Source organism: Penicillium psychrofluorescens, assembly GCF_964197705.1.
Source record: "Penicillium psychrofluorescens genome assembly, chromosome: 5".
In the NCBI taxonomy this organism is placed as follows: domain Eukaryota; kingdom Fungi; phylum Ascomycota; class Eurotiomycetes; order Eurotiales; family Aspergillaceae; genus Penicillium; species Penicillium psychrofluorescens.
Genome location: NC_133443.1, coordinates 1,160,364 through 1,176,266, shown reverse-complemented (window position 1 = coordinate 1,176,266; position 15,903 = coordinate 1,160,364). Strand labels below are relative to the sequence as shown.

The 15,903-nt window shown below is 48.5% G+C and overlaps 4 protein-coding genes across 4 annotated transcripts; 2 read left to right on the top strand and 2 right to left on the bottom strand.

The window, feature by feature from the left end:
- On the top strand, positions 1-1,607 carry PFLUO_LOCUS7707 (uncharacterized protein; the record flags this gene model as incomplete). Its single annotated transcript, XM_073785370.1, has 3 exons — positions 1-144; positions 197-690; positions 749-1,607. The coding sequence occupies 3 exons, from the start codon at positions 1-3 to the stop codon at positions 1,605-1,607; spliced, it is 1,497 nt and encodes a 498-aa protein (XP_073641732.1).
- Positions 1,608-6,152: 4,545 nt separating this feature from the next.
- On the bottom strand, positions 6,153-7,818 carry PFLUO_LOCUS7706 (uncharacterized protein; the record flags this gene model as incomplete). Its single annotated transcript, XM_073785369.1, has 3 exons — positions 6,153-6,983; positions 7,114-7,299; positions 7,399-7,818. The coding sequence occupies 3 exons, from the start codon at positions 7,816-7,818 to the stop codon at positions 6,153-6,155; spliced, it is 1,437 nt and encodes a 478-aa protein (XP_073641731.1).
- Positions 7,819-12,863: 5,045 nt separating this feature from the next.
- Positions 12,864-13,979, top strand: PFLUO_LOCUS7705 (uncharacterized protein; the record flags this gene model as incomplete). Its single annotated transcript, XM_073785368.1, has 3 exons — positions 12,864-13,054; positions 13,114-13,335; positions 13,412-13,979. 3 exons carry the CDS (start codon positions 12,864-12,866, stop codon positions 13,977-13,979), a joined length of 981 nt encoding a protein of 326 aa, XP_073641730.1.
- Positions 13,980-14,309: 330 nt separating this feature from the next.
- PFLUO_LOCUS7704 (uncharacterized protein) lies at positions 14,310-15,403 on the bottom strand (the record flags this gene model as incomplete). Its single annotated transcript, XM_073785367.1, has 4 exons — positions 14,310-14,509; positions 14,566-14,893; positions 14,947-15,208; positions 15,264-15,403. 4 exons carry the CDS (start codon positions 15,401-15,403, stop codon positions 14,310-14,312), a joined length of 930 nt encoding a protein of 309 aa, XP_073641729.1.
- Positions 15,404-15,903: the final 500 nt, after the last annotated feature.

The window sequence follows — 15,903 nt, the reverse complement described above, 5'->3', positions numbered from 1 at the left end:
ATGTTCGTTTTATGGGGTGTCCAGAACTTCGAGCGCTGGATAGAAAACCTCGCGGGAACTATTACTGCAACATGTGAGGATGTTACGAACGATGCGGGCATGTTGGTGGATACTTTTAGCGATAGCACGTCACCAGCTTCACATGTGAGTAGGCTCTTGGCCTAAAGTTTTTGAATACTAATGAGAAACCATTCAGAACAGAGCATCGGAGTCATTGAGTATACTCATCGGCATCTTTGGAGGGGCTGCTGCTATTTTTGGCCTCTTCCCTGAAGGAGAAGCAGCGGCAGAAGGAGTCGAGGCTGGAACGGCAGACGGAGCAGCAGAAGGTGGAGGAGCAGAGATGTCAGGTGGATTGGGATCTGAGAGCGGTTCTGAGAGTGGTTCTGAGAGTGGTTCTGAGAGTGGTTCTGAGAGTGGTTCTGAGAGTGGTTCTGAGAGCGGTTCTGAAAGTGGTTCTGAAAGTGGTTCTGAAAGTGGTTCTGAGAGTGGTTCTGAAAGTGGCTCTGAAAGTGGCTCTGAAAGTGGTTCCGAAAGTGGTTCCGAGAGTGGCTCTGACAGCAGCGGATCTGACAGCGGAAACACACCAATTGTAAAAGGGGGACACATTGCTGCTGGATTGGGTGTCCTTTCGGGTGCTGCTGTTGTCGCCAACGGTATTATTGGTCAAATGGCCAAGGCCTCCCCAGAGTCAGTTTGCTCCCATTCTTCTGAGATCTCAAACCTCTGATGCTAACCAGACTCTTAGTATTGGTGAGAAGTTAGGTGACAGGACAGATATTATCCAGGCCAGAATTACAGAAACAAAAACGGCTCTTGTTAAAGAGATCCGGGACTTCGGAAAAGTGATTCTCGAGCAACCCGTGGATGAAACCCAAGTCGGATATTCATACAGCGACCACGTGAACAGCGGACCTTACGTTCTCAAAGGCGGCCACTTTGCCAATGAGTTCCAGCCGGGCTTGCATGTGAACTTCGGACAATCTTTACAAGGTACCCTGCTTAGTGGTGCTATCGCGTGGATCTGGCGAGAAGAGCAAGTGTACATCGTGAAGAATAGCTATCCGATCGACGGCACTGCTAATAACGATGCGAACCTCGACGCCGACCTTTCGAACCGGACCTGCGACAACAACGGCACCTGCTACACTTACCTCAAGAACACGGGTATGGGGAACTATGCGGCCCAAGCATTCCAATCCGTTCCCGGCTTCGACAAACTAAGTCAGTTTGGGATTGATCCTCTCCAATATGCGCAGGCCGCGGTAGCTGCACAGAGTGCAGGCGGCTATTTTGCAAACTTCACGATCCCACAAGCCCTTCCATTCTTCAAGAACTATAAGCCACCGAGAAATATGTTCAATAATCTCCTTGTTTGCTCTTTGGATTTCTTCCACGACAGCTGGAAGAACGACTACGGTGGAAGTGATCCCTCAAGGGAAGGTTGGGACTATAACGTGAGCGTCCCTTATCTCATTATATTCCTAGATGATGGCCAACTGACTCGATGTGTAGGCATATTTCCGATATTATGTCTCCATGTATTGCCCCAAATTGACGGTCAATGGCAAGCCTTGGCCTTTACCAGACCTTACGACCTCTTCTAATAGCGATAGCCAGTTAGGTACTGGATCCGGTGAGGATGGGGGAGGAGTCCCATCAGAGTGAGCTATCCAGAGCCTGTACTGCCAACCCGGTGCTATCATGAATGTATGTCACGTTGTATACGAGCTTATTCAATACCCACTTATTCGTCCCCCTGTTACCCCCAACTATGGGTCTGCTCAAGCGCCGAGCACTACGTATTGAACTCGTTGAAATGGTCAAGGGTTTTCAACTTTCTTACATGTAATGTACTAGCACTACGGTCCCTGCAAATGGCTTATACAAACTACGATTCAATTCTATTAGCTACATATCAGCATTGGTGTTTCCCCTCCAGACAACAAACGAGGTTGCTCCTACTTCCTAGTTACCCATTATAGGCTGATCAGTCTCCATTAGAGAATATAGGATATTGTAATTCGTGACACGGTTACAATCGTAATAATCATGCAAAATTTCAGTTTAAAGAATGTTACGCTTCAACAGCATGCCGTCCTAATAAGCTCCGACTCAAGAGAACGAAGAGTGTGCGCCTAGTCAGTTGTCAACGGGCCCTTCTAGGCGCTTCTGAGCAAGAATACCCCGACTGAAGAGTTTGACGTATGCTGTCAACACAATCATATCAGACTCAGGCTCTTAATACAGTGCACAGAGACGAATATACCTTCTGGAGGTGGGCCAGCTGGCTCACTCACCGAGACTTTCGGATATCTAATGGCGGTGGCCGGGATCGATATCTTCCTTATAATGAGAGGATGCTCATGGGTTATCGAGTATTGTCAGACTTACATTGTGAGATTCAAGATCCGCACATACCAATGCGGCGGTCCTCTCGATATGTTCCAATTGACTTCGTAAATTCGACGTGTACGATGAGATCCAGAAAGGTGGCAGGCGGTATTTTGAAAGAAATTGCTTCCAGCTGTACCACTGTATCGACGATGATGGAATGGTATAATTGTTGTTTGCCAGCCAAGTTATCAGCTCCATGTGGGCATATGCTAAGAACAGCCCACGATTGGCACAGTCAGGGTCTTGCCTTGAAGCATTCATCAGCCTCCCATCCGACTCCGCGCGAGCGGAGTACTCGCGCAGAAATCTCCGGATGGTTTTTCTGTCGAGCCGATTATGGTGCAGATTTTTTTCGATGGCTAGTACAGTCGTGCCGAACTTGGCCAGGAGTTCAACCACCGTGCCATCTTCTTTAGACATTTTGCACCGCGTTTTGCTTTGTGTGTAGGCTTAAATAGTCTTTAACACCGATGAGGTGCTGAAAAAAAAGACGAAGGCTAGGATAAAGATAATCTTTTTGGGGTACGCGGGTTGGACAAAGCATATTATAAGTCTACCAACGTACATTCTACTACGACAAGCAGGTGATCCGCCATCAGAGTTCATGAGGAACCAAGGATCCCGGCAACGTAACCAATAATAACCCATTTATCAAGGATGAATCGAGAGAAGCTATTGTCCCGAAAATACTTGGCAATAACAAGTAGCAGCTAGCCAGTTAGATTAAGTTAATGCCTGGCTTTTTCGGGATGCAAAACAAGAAGTCGTGACGTGACCAATAGTTAAGCGACTAAACACATCGCTCATCGCCCAACCTGCCATCTGCAAGCTCTCTTCTCCTCATTTTATTGCAAGGTATGTGAGTGTTCACTGTCTTGTGTTGCCTAAGAGGTCTTCTAGCAAATTCTCAGGCTCCAGACTATGCACTCCCACACTCACGCTGTCGCCAGATTGTTCTCCGGGGATTCAGGGTCGGGAGAGCATCAAGTGATGAACAACACGTAACGCACTCAAGAAGGCAGACGCAAAGTGGCATCGCGGGTACAAACCCTGGTCTTTGATTCTTTGCAACAAATTAATCCGGAGCTCTTCGATTGAATAATGTTACTGGGCAGCCGCTACCGTGGTTGAGACCCTGATTTGATTGGTTTGCGGGGTTGCCTAGACCAGCCTCTAAATCATTATCTCTCAGTGCGCTGTTTCGCAACGTCATGTTAATTATTTGTTCGGTTTTCATAAGTTGTCGCCTGCTATGTAACTCTGTGTTGAGGAAATATGTGACACGGAGTCAGACAACATGTCAACATACAGCGGCCATGAGGCCTATATAGATCCTTCTGAGAAAAATCGAAATCGAAGGTAAGACATCAAAAGGCGAAGGTTTCAATCCTCTGACACGAATCTAGTCGCTGGTGGTTGGCATCAGTAGGCTTCCCCGTCATGGCGGTATGGTAAATTGCATTTTCTTTCCACGCAAATTTCCAACTTGAAATCTAGGGAACTTTAGGTGCCATGGCAATCATGTTCAACATTTGCGCGATAGCACAGGGATGGCAGCAGGTTCTTGATGTCAACCACCTAATTGTTAAGCCGCCATCACCACCCTGGCAGGTCTCCTTTGCTCCATGCTGGGGATTCCCCCCTTTGTTTAAGCAGGGGCTAAATCACTCACAGGCACGTTGCACTCAAAGCAGTGTCGTTGGCTCTGGCTTCCACCGCATATTTACTTTACTTGCTCTCGATGACTTTCCAGTACAACCCACAAAAAGGATTTGCTATACCAATACTGGGCTGGCTCGTCTCAGCAACGATTCTGTTCAGCCTTATAGGTGTTGAGGCTCAGCGATACCAAAAAGCCCGAACAGAGCAGTCAATAGAGTACACAGAAAACTTTTTCGCAGGTATTCTGGCTGCAGGCCTCTACTGCTTGATTGCAATTCTATTAGCAACTTATGTGGCCTGCGCAAGTTCACTCAAGCTCAGTCTCAAAGACAGGCGAATAATTGAGTGTACAAGTATCATCTATCGGGTCATCGCTTTTGCCATCACTCTTATTGGAGGTGCTGGGATATACAGCACTGTTGAAGGCTGGTCTTTGATAGATGCTCTATACTTCACAGACACCACCGTTCTTACCATTGGCATCGGAAATTTCTCTCCTCAAACTCATCTGGGGCGCTCATTGCTGTTTCCATATGCCACCGCCGGGATAATCAATCTGGGATTTGTCATCTCGAGCGTGGCATCATTCACGGACCAAATGAGAGATCTAAAACTGAGGTATCAAGTTAATGAAGCACGGCGTATTTTGCGCGGCCAGGGCGACTCAGAGCGAACAACGAACCGGATTTCTACAAACGGGGAGAAATTGCAAAGCTCATTTCCAATCCCGTCAAAATATCCAAAAAAGAATGAAATGCTAAAGCTGCACGAAATCAAGGCAGACTTTTATCGAAAAAGTCGCTGGAAAGAATTGATATTCTTCGCAGTGTCATGGCTCATATTGTGGCTAATCAGTGCCGAAATCTTCCGTCAATCCGAGAAACATAAAGAGTGGACTTACTTCATAGCGCTCTACTTCACGTACACATCCCTCACGACAATCGGATTCGGTGACTATTTTCCGACAAGCAACTTTGGAACGGTCTTTTTCGTCTTCTGGTCCTTGATTGCTCTTCCAATTCTAACAAACCTTGTCACAGCCATGGGTGGGGTTCTCAGTAGGTTGCTGTCAGTTTGCTCTGGCTATTTATGGAAAAATGTGCTTCGTAAAGGGCACACGCAGCACCATCATTCGCGCCACCATTCGCACCACCATTCGAAGTACGCTTCGAACTATCCTTCGCGCGAAGGTGGCTCTCTGGTGTTGGAACGGCCGCACAGGAATGTACCTGATAGCCCCTCTTCGCATCTAGAAGGACAAGGTCATGCAAACACAATGAAGGATCATTCTCGAGATCTACCTTCGGTTGGACCTAGGTGGCAATCAGTGCAGGCAGCCAGCACTGAAGCGAGGTTGACCACGCAATACAGGTTACGCCTGGCAGAAGAGATGGATACACTCCTGTCTACGCTAAGGGGTGAGTATTTTGAGAACTGGGAAGAGCTTTGTTGTACCTGGGCCAGAGTCATACCTCTGCTCCATGCCGGCAAGAACGTTGCTAGTGCTCCAAATGAGCCCATGCCCTTCTCCATGTCCGAAAAATCCGATCATGTGGCGATGATGAAGTTTATGGACCCCAAAAAAGCATTGTCAGAGAGAAACGCTGAAATTTCATGGATATTGGAGTTGTTGGTGGAAAAGCTTTGTTCGGATTTAAGGGAAGAGTTATCCGAGGCCACATGAACAAATACTATTCTCCGTCATTTGAGCGTGATCAAGGGCGATTCACATCTAGCCTCTCTATGTGTGTATATAGACGCACTATTTTAAATAAACAGCACTAGGAATTTTCTATCTCACCGTAATTTCAGGACTCACCACCGCAGGTTTTGAGGAATAGGGATTCCTCTCCTCTCAGCCGTACTTGGTTAATTTCAGACGCACGCTTGACCATGAGCCTTCTGTATAATAGCAGATCACGGATTTTACCGGAAGTCTAGTTCAATGTTGCACAATACAAATAACAAGAGCATTGGCTGTGGGACCAGACCTCAAAGTGGTAATTCCAGATCATATGCAGGACCTTGTAGTCATTGCATCCCGCTCATCTACCCGTCTAGCGTCTAGTTAGCTCACCTATATACAATTCTAATTACCACTGCAACACCTCCCTCCGCACACCCCCCGAATCCCACTGGGGCGGATGACTAAAAAAAAGCTGTGCGCTGCACTGGGCAACATCAAACATCGGCAGAACATGCGACAGCCGCGCTGCGGAAGGAACATCCGCACAACTCGCCACAACGCCCAGCCCTTCCTCTTCAATCTCGATCCATTTCTCCGCTATAGCAGCCACGACAACGCTGTTCCAAATCCCTTCCTGAACAGCGGCTGCCCGAAGTACGCATATGGCGCGCCGTCTGATGTGTGGGTCACGACACCGCGTGGCGACATTGAACATGACACCAACGATGCCAAGGTCTAGCGAAAATGTTGTCGGCGATGACGGGGGCATCCCCGATGATGAAGATGAAGACAGAAAAGAGGACGCTGAGGAGTGGGAATATTCATTGATCGACTCTCCCAGGGCCACCATCTGCTCGAAGACTGAATTGTACCTGTCCCACCGAATCTGGTCGTCTGGTTCGGCTTCGCCCGTGGTCTGGGTGACATCTAGCGCAATGAAGGAGTCTATTTGACGGAGCTGGAGTTGTGCGGCGCCGCGGCGCTCGCAGTCCGTGAGGGAGGCGCTGTGCTTGTGCAAGAAGGCGTTTAGCGCGCCGGACCAGCGCCTCAGTAGGGAGAGCGAAATGTCGCGCAAAGCGACAGCTGATAGGCTAGCAACATTGATTTGTTTGGCTTGTTTATATTTGCCTTGCAGCTCCGTGCTGCGCTGCCGGTGGTAGTGCGTATAGATCTCGAGCATCTCACGCGCTTCGGCCAGCGAGTGAAACACGATGGGTCGATCCAGGTTAATGACCGACTCAGGCCATAGGTTGGAATGCGTTATACTATCTGGGTTTACGGATTGTCGCACAGTCAGTTCAAAATATATTTCCAGGATGGAGGAGGTTATATCTTGAAGGGTCGAATATCTGGAGGGGTATGCGTACCACCATGGCCTGCATATCAAGACGTGTAAACAGCCCGCATAAGACGTCTGTCGGGATATACGACGTGCGCCCTAGATTCGAGACCCCAGATATGCTGGCACTGGACGTGTTTGCTCGGAGCTCACTGAGGATTTTCAGCCCACTGGTGATATGCGTGATCGCCGAGCCGTAATGGCCGCGCATGGCCTACAGCTTAGCTAGCATACATAGTTTGGCAGAAAATATGGAACACAGACACATACATACCTCGAAACAAGTAAATAGAATACATGAGATCAAGCATACGTCCATGGGCTGTGAGCTGTTGGGCGCGGGCATTAGACAGCGTATGGCGCGCAAGTACTGGCGCAGAGCGAAGGAGCTATGGACGGCTAGCGCACCGGAGCGGAAGGGGTTGCCTACGTTGAGCTCGAAGTGCTGGTGCAATGAACCTAAGGCGACTGTAAGATGGCGAATAGCTGGCTCATGATGAGTGGATTGTAGCAGGAGACGTTCCCAGAAGGCACACTTGAAGTCGCCGGCTAATTGCGGGGCGGTCTTCGCCAGGAAGAATGAGAACGAGTGACGCTCTTGGTCACAGGTAAACAAGTTATACGAATGGACACTAGACGGCTGAGCGATGAGTGCTCTTGCAATTGCCTTTGGTCGTGAAGCCGTCGAGGTCGACGAGGGCGAAGTGGCTGGCTCCCCAGACCCTTCGCACATGCGGCCGGTTGATGTGCACCGCAGACAGGCCGGGCGTTCCTCGTCGCACTTAACACGTCGTTCTATCTATATCAGTGAGTAGCCCTTCTCGATATAAAAAGGTGTCTCTCACTCCTAGATCGGGTCAGCATGGATTTTCTCAAGGGTGCGGAAAACTGACTTGCAGGCTAAGCAACCAGTGCGCGTCTTGGGCCGATAGGCCCGTTTCCGGTCTTCCGGAGCAACTCGAGGCATTATCCCAGCAATTTATGGTGGGCCAGGAGTAATATCAATGAGATCAGAGGAAATGTGGCTGCCTCTGCAGGAGTTTCACCGCTTTTGATATTGAAATATTAATTCCACCGCCCTCCCGGCCGCAGTGACTACGGATGTCTCAAGCAATCAGAGCCGCCAAAGCTAGCGGCAGTATACCAGTGGCGTTATCATGAAATTTCTGAAGAGGAAACATCGATTAATGCTTCCCCCATTTGATAACGAAGCTAGCCTGCCTGATAAAGGCTGAGCCGCTGATTTTCATATCCACACATTCATTGGCAGGTTGTCACCAGCTGTCAAAAAAAACGGATCCTGAACATTCGCGTTCCCGGTAGAATACATATCAAGATATTTGATGACGGTCTAACTAAAACAAGATAGTATGATGAGGTCGTTAGCGCTCGGGAACGAGGCTATTCACGAGACCAAGATCGGTAAAGTCGGTTTTCCGGTCAACTCAATGCTTTTACAATTCTGTTGCTCGCTACCAATTTATGTGTTATCTCTATCATCAATTCTATTGGAAGTAGTTGAAATCACAGCCAACTTGTGGGAAGAATTGGGCCACGAGGAGTTTTAAATATTCCTATTTCTGGTCGTTATATATCTACTCTTTCAAACCAACTTATTGGAATGTCCAACAGAGTCAAAGTATCAACATACCCCAAAACCCCATTTCGTTTGCGGGTTTATGTCGGGATTCAACTAAGAAAAGGAAAGTTCAAAGACAGAGGCTTTCAATACCCTGCTTAAATGGCAATTCCCTATAGTAATCAGCAGAGATCGCCTCCAGAACCGTGCAAGACATACCGTGTCGTTCCCTAGCATACTTGCCTTGGTGTATATTCCCAAATTCTTGCGTTGCCTACGGCTAGGCATTTCACAATCCCTGCCCGGCATTGTCCGACCAGGGTGCACCGCGTTGAGCATCACGAGCGCCAGCAACATAGGTAGCGAGTCGAGGACATACTGATACGCCTCGTGGCGAGGGATTGTGCTGTTAAGGCCTTGTGAATACTCGCATAGACGAAATATAATGCGGATCTGTCTTATTAGCTAGTTTCCACTGTCATGAGGGTCCGTATTTACCGTGATCAAGGCAAGACAAGCGTAGAGCACGTATAGTTGGAGCAAGGCCTTTTTCGCGTCCGGACGCCGCTGACGTTGGATCTTCAGGTGGAAGACGATTGCGCAGGCGACAAAAATAAGGACGAAGAGCTGCTGAAATCCCACACCGGCCATGTAGGTATGCAGGCCCGTCATCATCTTATGATATGTGATGTGGTTGCCGACCGCCTGTACTGCTCCGCAGACTTGAACAATGAATGCGCTATCTCGACATTAGCATGAAACAAGATATCTGACAGACGAAGCTTTACATTATGTCTAGAATGACGAAAAATAGGCCAAACCGCCACGGCCGCACACGCAAGACGCGCGCGTCATCAGTGAAGTTCCACACCATCCGCCCCACGACCATGTAGACAAATGCGTTGGTCCACAAAGGCGCGACGAGCATCAGGACAAACCACAGGGCGTAGTAACTGTAGTTAGCCGGGTTGAGGATGCTCAGCACACGGAAGACATAAGTACATGTCTGGATCAACCCGGACATGACGATCACCCAGCAATAGAATTTACGGTGTAGGATCGCCTGCGCGAGGTGTGCGAGTGTCGTCAGACCAAAGAGCACGGTAAACAAGTATGCGGCAGCGATTGACGGACAAAAATCCCAACTTGTGTCAGGGGTCGTCAGGGCTGCTCCGTATCAGCTATCCTGCTTGTTTACAACTGGAACCATGGACTACAATACCTTTGCACTGTGCCATGGTGGTGACGGTGGTGATGGTGTGGTGGGATGGGAGTTGAGAAATAATGAAAAGGAATGGTAACGATGGTCAATCTAAAGGGATAATTTGATTTAAATATCATTTCATGTCTATCTCGCCGCCTGGTGGAAACGTTCAGTCGGCGTCCATACGAGGCTGGCCCACATAGAGTTGCGCAGCGGCTATTATTGGCTGGCTGGCTCTGGCTCGTATGGACACACCAATCATATCGCGATACTATTTTATTCGCAAGTCTCATTCACCCGACCGACCGCCGAAATACACAACGGTGCCGGTAGGTCGATCTGTTGTTCGCTATACAAAATGTAACGAGGATGACTGAATCTTTCGTGCACGCGGAATTCGCATAGAAGTAGCGTTCAGGGTTCTGCCATCAATTTGAAAATTGAAGGTCGTATGTTCTCACGATACACCAACAATACCTAGTTGGTGTGTCCCATTCCCCTCGCACGTAGGCATGCTTATGTTCCGGATATTTCGCCATTCGGCTTTATAAGCTGAAACGTTGTAAGAGGGCGTGACCATTCGAAGTCAGGTCCAGCTGCAAGGTTTGTGCGTCGGCAATGTCGGAATCTGTCACTGAAGTGTTCCACCTCCCAGTCCTAGATACTGAGGTCAGCATAAATTCCTAGCCGGCCATTGGGGCTTTATAAATCACTGACGCGAATTGGAAGCCACTGAATTCCAGTCAAATTAGGTTGGTCTTCTTATCGACTTGTATTGTTTATTGTTTGTTGGACTCACTCGATGGAGCTTGGTTTCCCTCTCAGCGGTCCAGAATACTCCGAATTACTATCAACCCAGCTTGCATCACTAGTCGATGAGGCAAATTCAAAATTCGAAGGCCAAAGCCCCGAAGCCAGATTGAGTGGATTCGAGGAGTTATATTTACTAATCGCAATGACGGCAAATATACTCTCAAGACTTCGTGTTATGTTGGTTTTATAATCGGAGCAAGTGACAGTCGTCGGCTTTATGTGCCCTTGCCTATAAGATGTATATTCGAGTCGCGTAGTTCCGTTGTGGTATCTAGCTTATTAGCCAGGTAAACCCATGATACTAGTACAGGAATACTCACGATCCGGCGCATTTATAAGTGTTGCCGAGTGGAAGATTCGTATATCTAATGGACGATCGAAAGACGACTTGCTTTGGGCCACCGTAGGGCGAGGATTAATACACCGCAGAAATAGAATCCGAGTCAACGCGGCCGGTCTCGATCTATCTGGTTTGGCGATGATGAGACGATGTTATTCAGGCTATCTATCATGTCTGTATTTATCTCTTCCCCTTCACGCCTGGAAAGTTAGTCATGTTCGTTGAGAAATAAGGGCACTAGCACTCTCAGCACATCCCAAAGTTGGAACCGGCCAGGGATTCGGCCCGTCCCGCCTCACGGCTCTCTTCCGAGCTGGTCCACTTGCCTAGGTTATCTCTCAGTGGGGGGTTTCGACTGCTGTCTTCTGCTGCGGCACAGGTTTAGCCTCTACAAATATCTCCGTCTAGAATTGCTGCTCGTCCGCCGAGCACCGAATGATCCCATTCTCAGCAGCCCTGCGAGTCCGCGCAAACTCCGTTTCAAGGATGTCCGTCATTGTGCTGTGGGGATCTGCGCAGACTGGTTTCTTTCGACATTTACTCTATTCGCCTCTTTTCGAACTTATAATGGGTATTTGTTTATAATCGAGGCTTCTATCTAGCCTCAGCTTATTATACGTAGGATGGTTAAGGTGTCTCAAGATAAGGTTCGGAAGGAATGTGTGGCTCGGTGGTAGAATCTACCTCTCTACCCTTTTCATGCACTCAACTCACTTAAATACAGATTCGATCATAGTCATCTGTGTGCTAAAATGAGGAGGTGATTTCTGGGCTTATCGCATTTGTCCAAGTGGCTGCGGAGAATGAGTGCTACTGAACGCCCCGTTACTGAACGCCCCGTTATCTGCTGATAGGAGGGGCCTCGTCGACGCCTTTGATAGGACAAATACCGTCATCAGCTTTAACTTAAACTGCTGAAGTTACATGGCGACAGAGGGATTTCTAGGCTAGTTGCAGTGCGAAATCACGCCATTATCGCCCCGATAAACAACAACAGGGCAAATAAGGGAGGCCCTTGCTGGTCGGCAATTGAATGTTATTTAAAGGCAGGTTCATCCCTTTCGGTCGATCCTTTTTATTTTTCGGGCGCTGGATTTATTTCCCACTAGCCTTCCCCTCCCGAAAAATGGTATACGCAACAGAGACCAAGGAGGTTGAACCAAGTCCTCGGCTTTTGAGCGATGGGAACAACAAGCAAGCTCCGTCCGACACTGACGTTGGAAATGGCGATTCTACCGCTAAAGCAGGGCAGCTGGACTTTGAACAATATACTCGTGGAGGGCTGGGCCGGCATTTGGGTGTATTCTCGACGACCTTTCTGATGTATGTTCCCAGGTGATCCTCGTCAGCTTCAACTTACTTATTTCACCATGAAAATAGCGTGGGTCGAATTATTGGCACCGGTATATTTTCGACGCCGTCTTCTGTGACTAGCAGTGTCGGCAGCGTAGGAGCTGCAATGCTGCTGTGGGTATTAGGTCTTCTCTTGGCTGGTGCTGGCCTTGGTGTCTGGCTTGAATTTGGGTGTATGATACCGCGCAGTGGAGGAGAAAAGGTATACCTGGAAGCTGTCTACCAGCGACCGAAATTATTGATTACCGTGGTTTTTGCTACCCAGGCCATTGCCCTAGGATTTACAGGTGAGTGGCGCAAACATAAACAGCCATGAACTAAACTTGGCTGACTAGATGGCTAGCCTCGGGGTGCGTCGTATTTGCCTCCTATGTGGTTGTGGCAGCTGGGAGAGAGGCATCAGAGTGGGAGGAGCGAGGAGTTGCCATCGCAGTGATTGTGTTCATAACACTGATGCATACATTTTTCCCCAAATGGGGCGTCCGGGGCATGAATGTTCTTGGAGTGTTCAAGATCGTCCTTCTACTTTTCATTGTCATCACTGGTTGGGTGGTGCTGAGCGGGCGTGTGTCCAGTATACCAGATCCATATGTCAGCTTCCATAACTCCTTTGCCGGATCTGCAACATCCAGCAATCTTTATGCGATTGCGTTGTTCAAAGTCTTGAACTCATATACGGGGTAAGTGAGCTGCTCCTTGTGTGAACTCGCCCTTGACTGATGGAATGTGTGCAATTTAGGTGGTCAAACGCGGCCTATGTCCTTAATGAAGTTCGCAATCCTGTCCGGACCCTAAAGATTGCCGGCCCCGTCGGCCTTTCTATCTGTGGAGTCCTCTATCTACTCGCGAATGTAGCTTACTATGCCGCGGCAACCCCAGAAGAGATCGCCAACAGCGGGGTTACCGTGGCTGGATTTTTCATGGGAAAAGTTTTTGGCTCTGCGGCCGAGCGCGCGTTAAGGTAAGAATCTCGAAACAGTGCACGAACGAGTCTAATAGATCATTGTTACAAACAGCGCCTTGGTTGCTATATCCAGTTTTGGAAATGTAATGACCGTGACTTTTGCACAAGCCCGAATCAACCAGGAACTTGCAAAAGAAGGGGTTATTCCACTTCCCAAGTTCTGGGCTTCTAGCTGGCCATTCGGATCACCGTCGTCTGGTCTGCTGTTGCATTTTATTCCATCTTTCATTGTCATCGTGGCGATTCCATTTGGCGACGCATACGATTTCATCCTGGATCTGGAAGGGTATCCAGCCAGTGTCATCAACTTCTTGGTTGTCGTGGGACTTTTCTATCTTCGATGGAAATCTCCGAATGTCCATCGGCCCTTTCGTGTTTGGTGGCCTGTTGCATTCTTCTTTATGGTTGGCCAAGCTTTCCAGCTGGTGGCGCCGTTCGTCAGACCACCGGGAGGGAAAGGAGATACGTCTCTTCCCTACTGGCTGTCATCTGTTGTCGGGATTGTGATTCTGCTTCTGGGAGTGCTGTACTGGTTCGTCTGGCAGAAGGTGCTCCCCACAGTTGGAAGATATCGCCTTTCTCCAGAGTGTGAGGAGCTTTCAGATGGCACAACGGTTGTGACCTACAAAAAGGTTAAATAGCACGAGAGCGAGTTGAATCATAAGAACGATAGGACGACATTTACGAGCGACGATAGGTCACAGCTTTGTGTTTCGACCTAAACCTAGCCAAAAGAGAATATAAAACAAAGAAACCAAACTCTACTGCTAACCATAGTAGGATTAAGACGTCTAGAACTTGAGGCAGGGCCAAAGGATAGAATGGTAAAAAAGCGTCAAAAAGGTGTTGCAGATAAACATTTTCGGCGTCCAATTACCGTCAACTAGGATTGAAGTGTAATAAAGGAAGCAACTGCCAATCAATTCTTTTGTTCAAGTTGCGCACAAAACGAAATTTTAAACGACTATAGGTCAACTCTTGCCCTCCAAATCAGTGAAAAAGTCTCGTCCAAAATCAGAGCTACTATCGTTGAACCGTAGCTTCTTGTTGATCCCCTGGATCTTCTTCATATCATCCGGGCTGAGCTTAAAGTCCGCTTCCAGATTGGATTTGATTCGCGAGGGCGTCTTGGACTTGGGCAGCACCGAGTGGCCCAGCGTGACCCCCCAGGCTAGAAGGGTTATTTAGCAAAGACCAACATGAAATGGTAAAGAGGACAGCACGTACCGAGGGCAACCTGCGGCGCAGACTTGTTGTATTTCTTGCCTATCTCCGCCAGCACAGGCTCATCGATTAGCTTGCCAGCATCGCCTTTGCCAGTGTAGATGGCGTTCTGGTTCCCGAATGGAGAGTAGTGCGTGACATGGATTCCCTTGGCCTGATGCCATGCTGTGAAATCATGTTGTTGCAGCCACGGATGACACTCCATCTGATGGGCAGCTGGTACGACCGAGGTGTTCTGCACCAGCCGCTCCATTTCGGCTTTGGAGAAGTTTGACACACCGATAGCCTTAGTCTTGCCAGTTTTCAGCAGTTTCTCCATGGCCTTGTAGGTCTGCAAGTAGTGTTCAGTGTGATGTTAAAGCTATAAAAAAGAACCGGACCTACATCGATATAGTCGATATTCTCCATGATAAATTTCCCATCCTGTTTCGGGAATAGATCCTCACCACGCTTCCAGGCGACGGGCCAATGCATCAAGTACAGGTCAACGTAGTCCATGCCCAGATCATCCAGAGACATCTGCAAGGCCCCGGCCACGTCGTCCGGATGGTGCTTGTTGTTCCAGAGTTTTGTCGTCACAAAGATCTCTTTGCGCGGCACGCCGCTTTTCTTGATAGCCTGGCCCACGGCCTTTTCGGTGCAGTAGCTATTTTGGCCATAGTTAGTACGTTTCCAATGCAATTGTTATTGTTGCTGCTTACACCCGCGCAGTATCTATGTGTCTGTAGCCTGCCTTGATTGCCTCTACCACTGCATCTTCCTGGGCGTGCTCATCCTGCCAGGTGCCGAATCCGATGGAGGGAATCTCGGCTCCGGTGTTGAGCTTGCATTTGGTGGGCATTTTGACAGTAGATTTTTGGATTGTTGTCGGTGGCAGGCTTCCATTCTGCGATAAAATTAATTGGATATATATATGAGAGTTCGGACGTCATGTTGACGCCGATACATTTTGCTGTTCTTTGTGTCCAATGCCATTGGAGTAGCTATGAGGGCGAATGACGTTTAAATGATGAACCAGGAAAGTTTCCAAGGTCCGGGGTGAACCAAAAAGTGCTTTGATGGTTATAACATCCATTTTTGTCTCTGCTATCAGCAGAAGATCGTCTTCTGCTTAGATAGTTCCCTAAATCGTGTTTGCTTCCCAGACAAACTGCGCCGCTAGTCTCTTCCGCCTGCCGTAGCCTCCGTTTATATTCCGAGCTCCACCCACAATTTTTTCTTTCGCTTCCTCGCCAGGAGCTTTTCCTTTTTTTTCGACTTGCATCTGTGACAAAGGTTCATCCTAAGTCATAGTCACTTTTTCCACTAACCACAGAGGTAAGCTTGCCGTCTCTTTGAGTC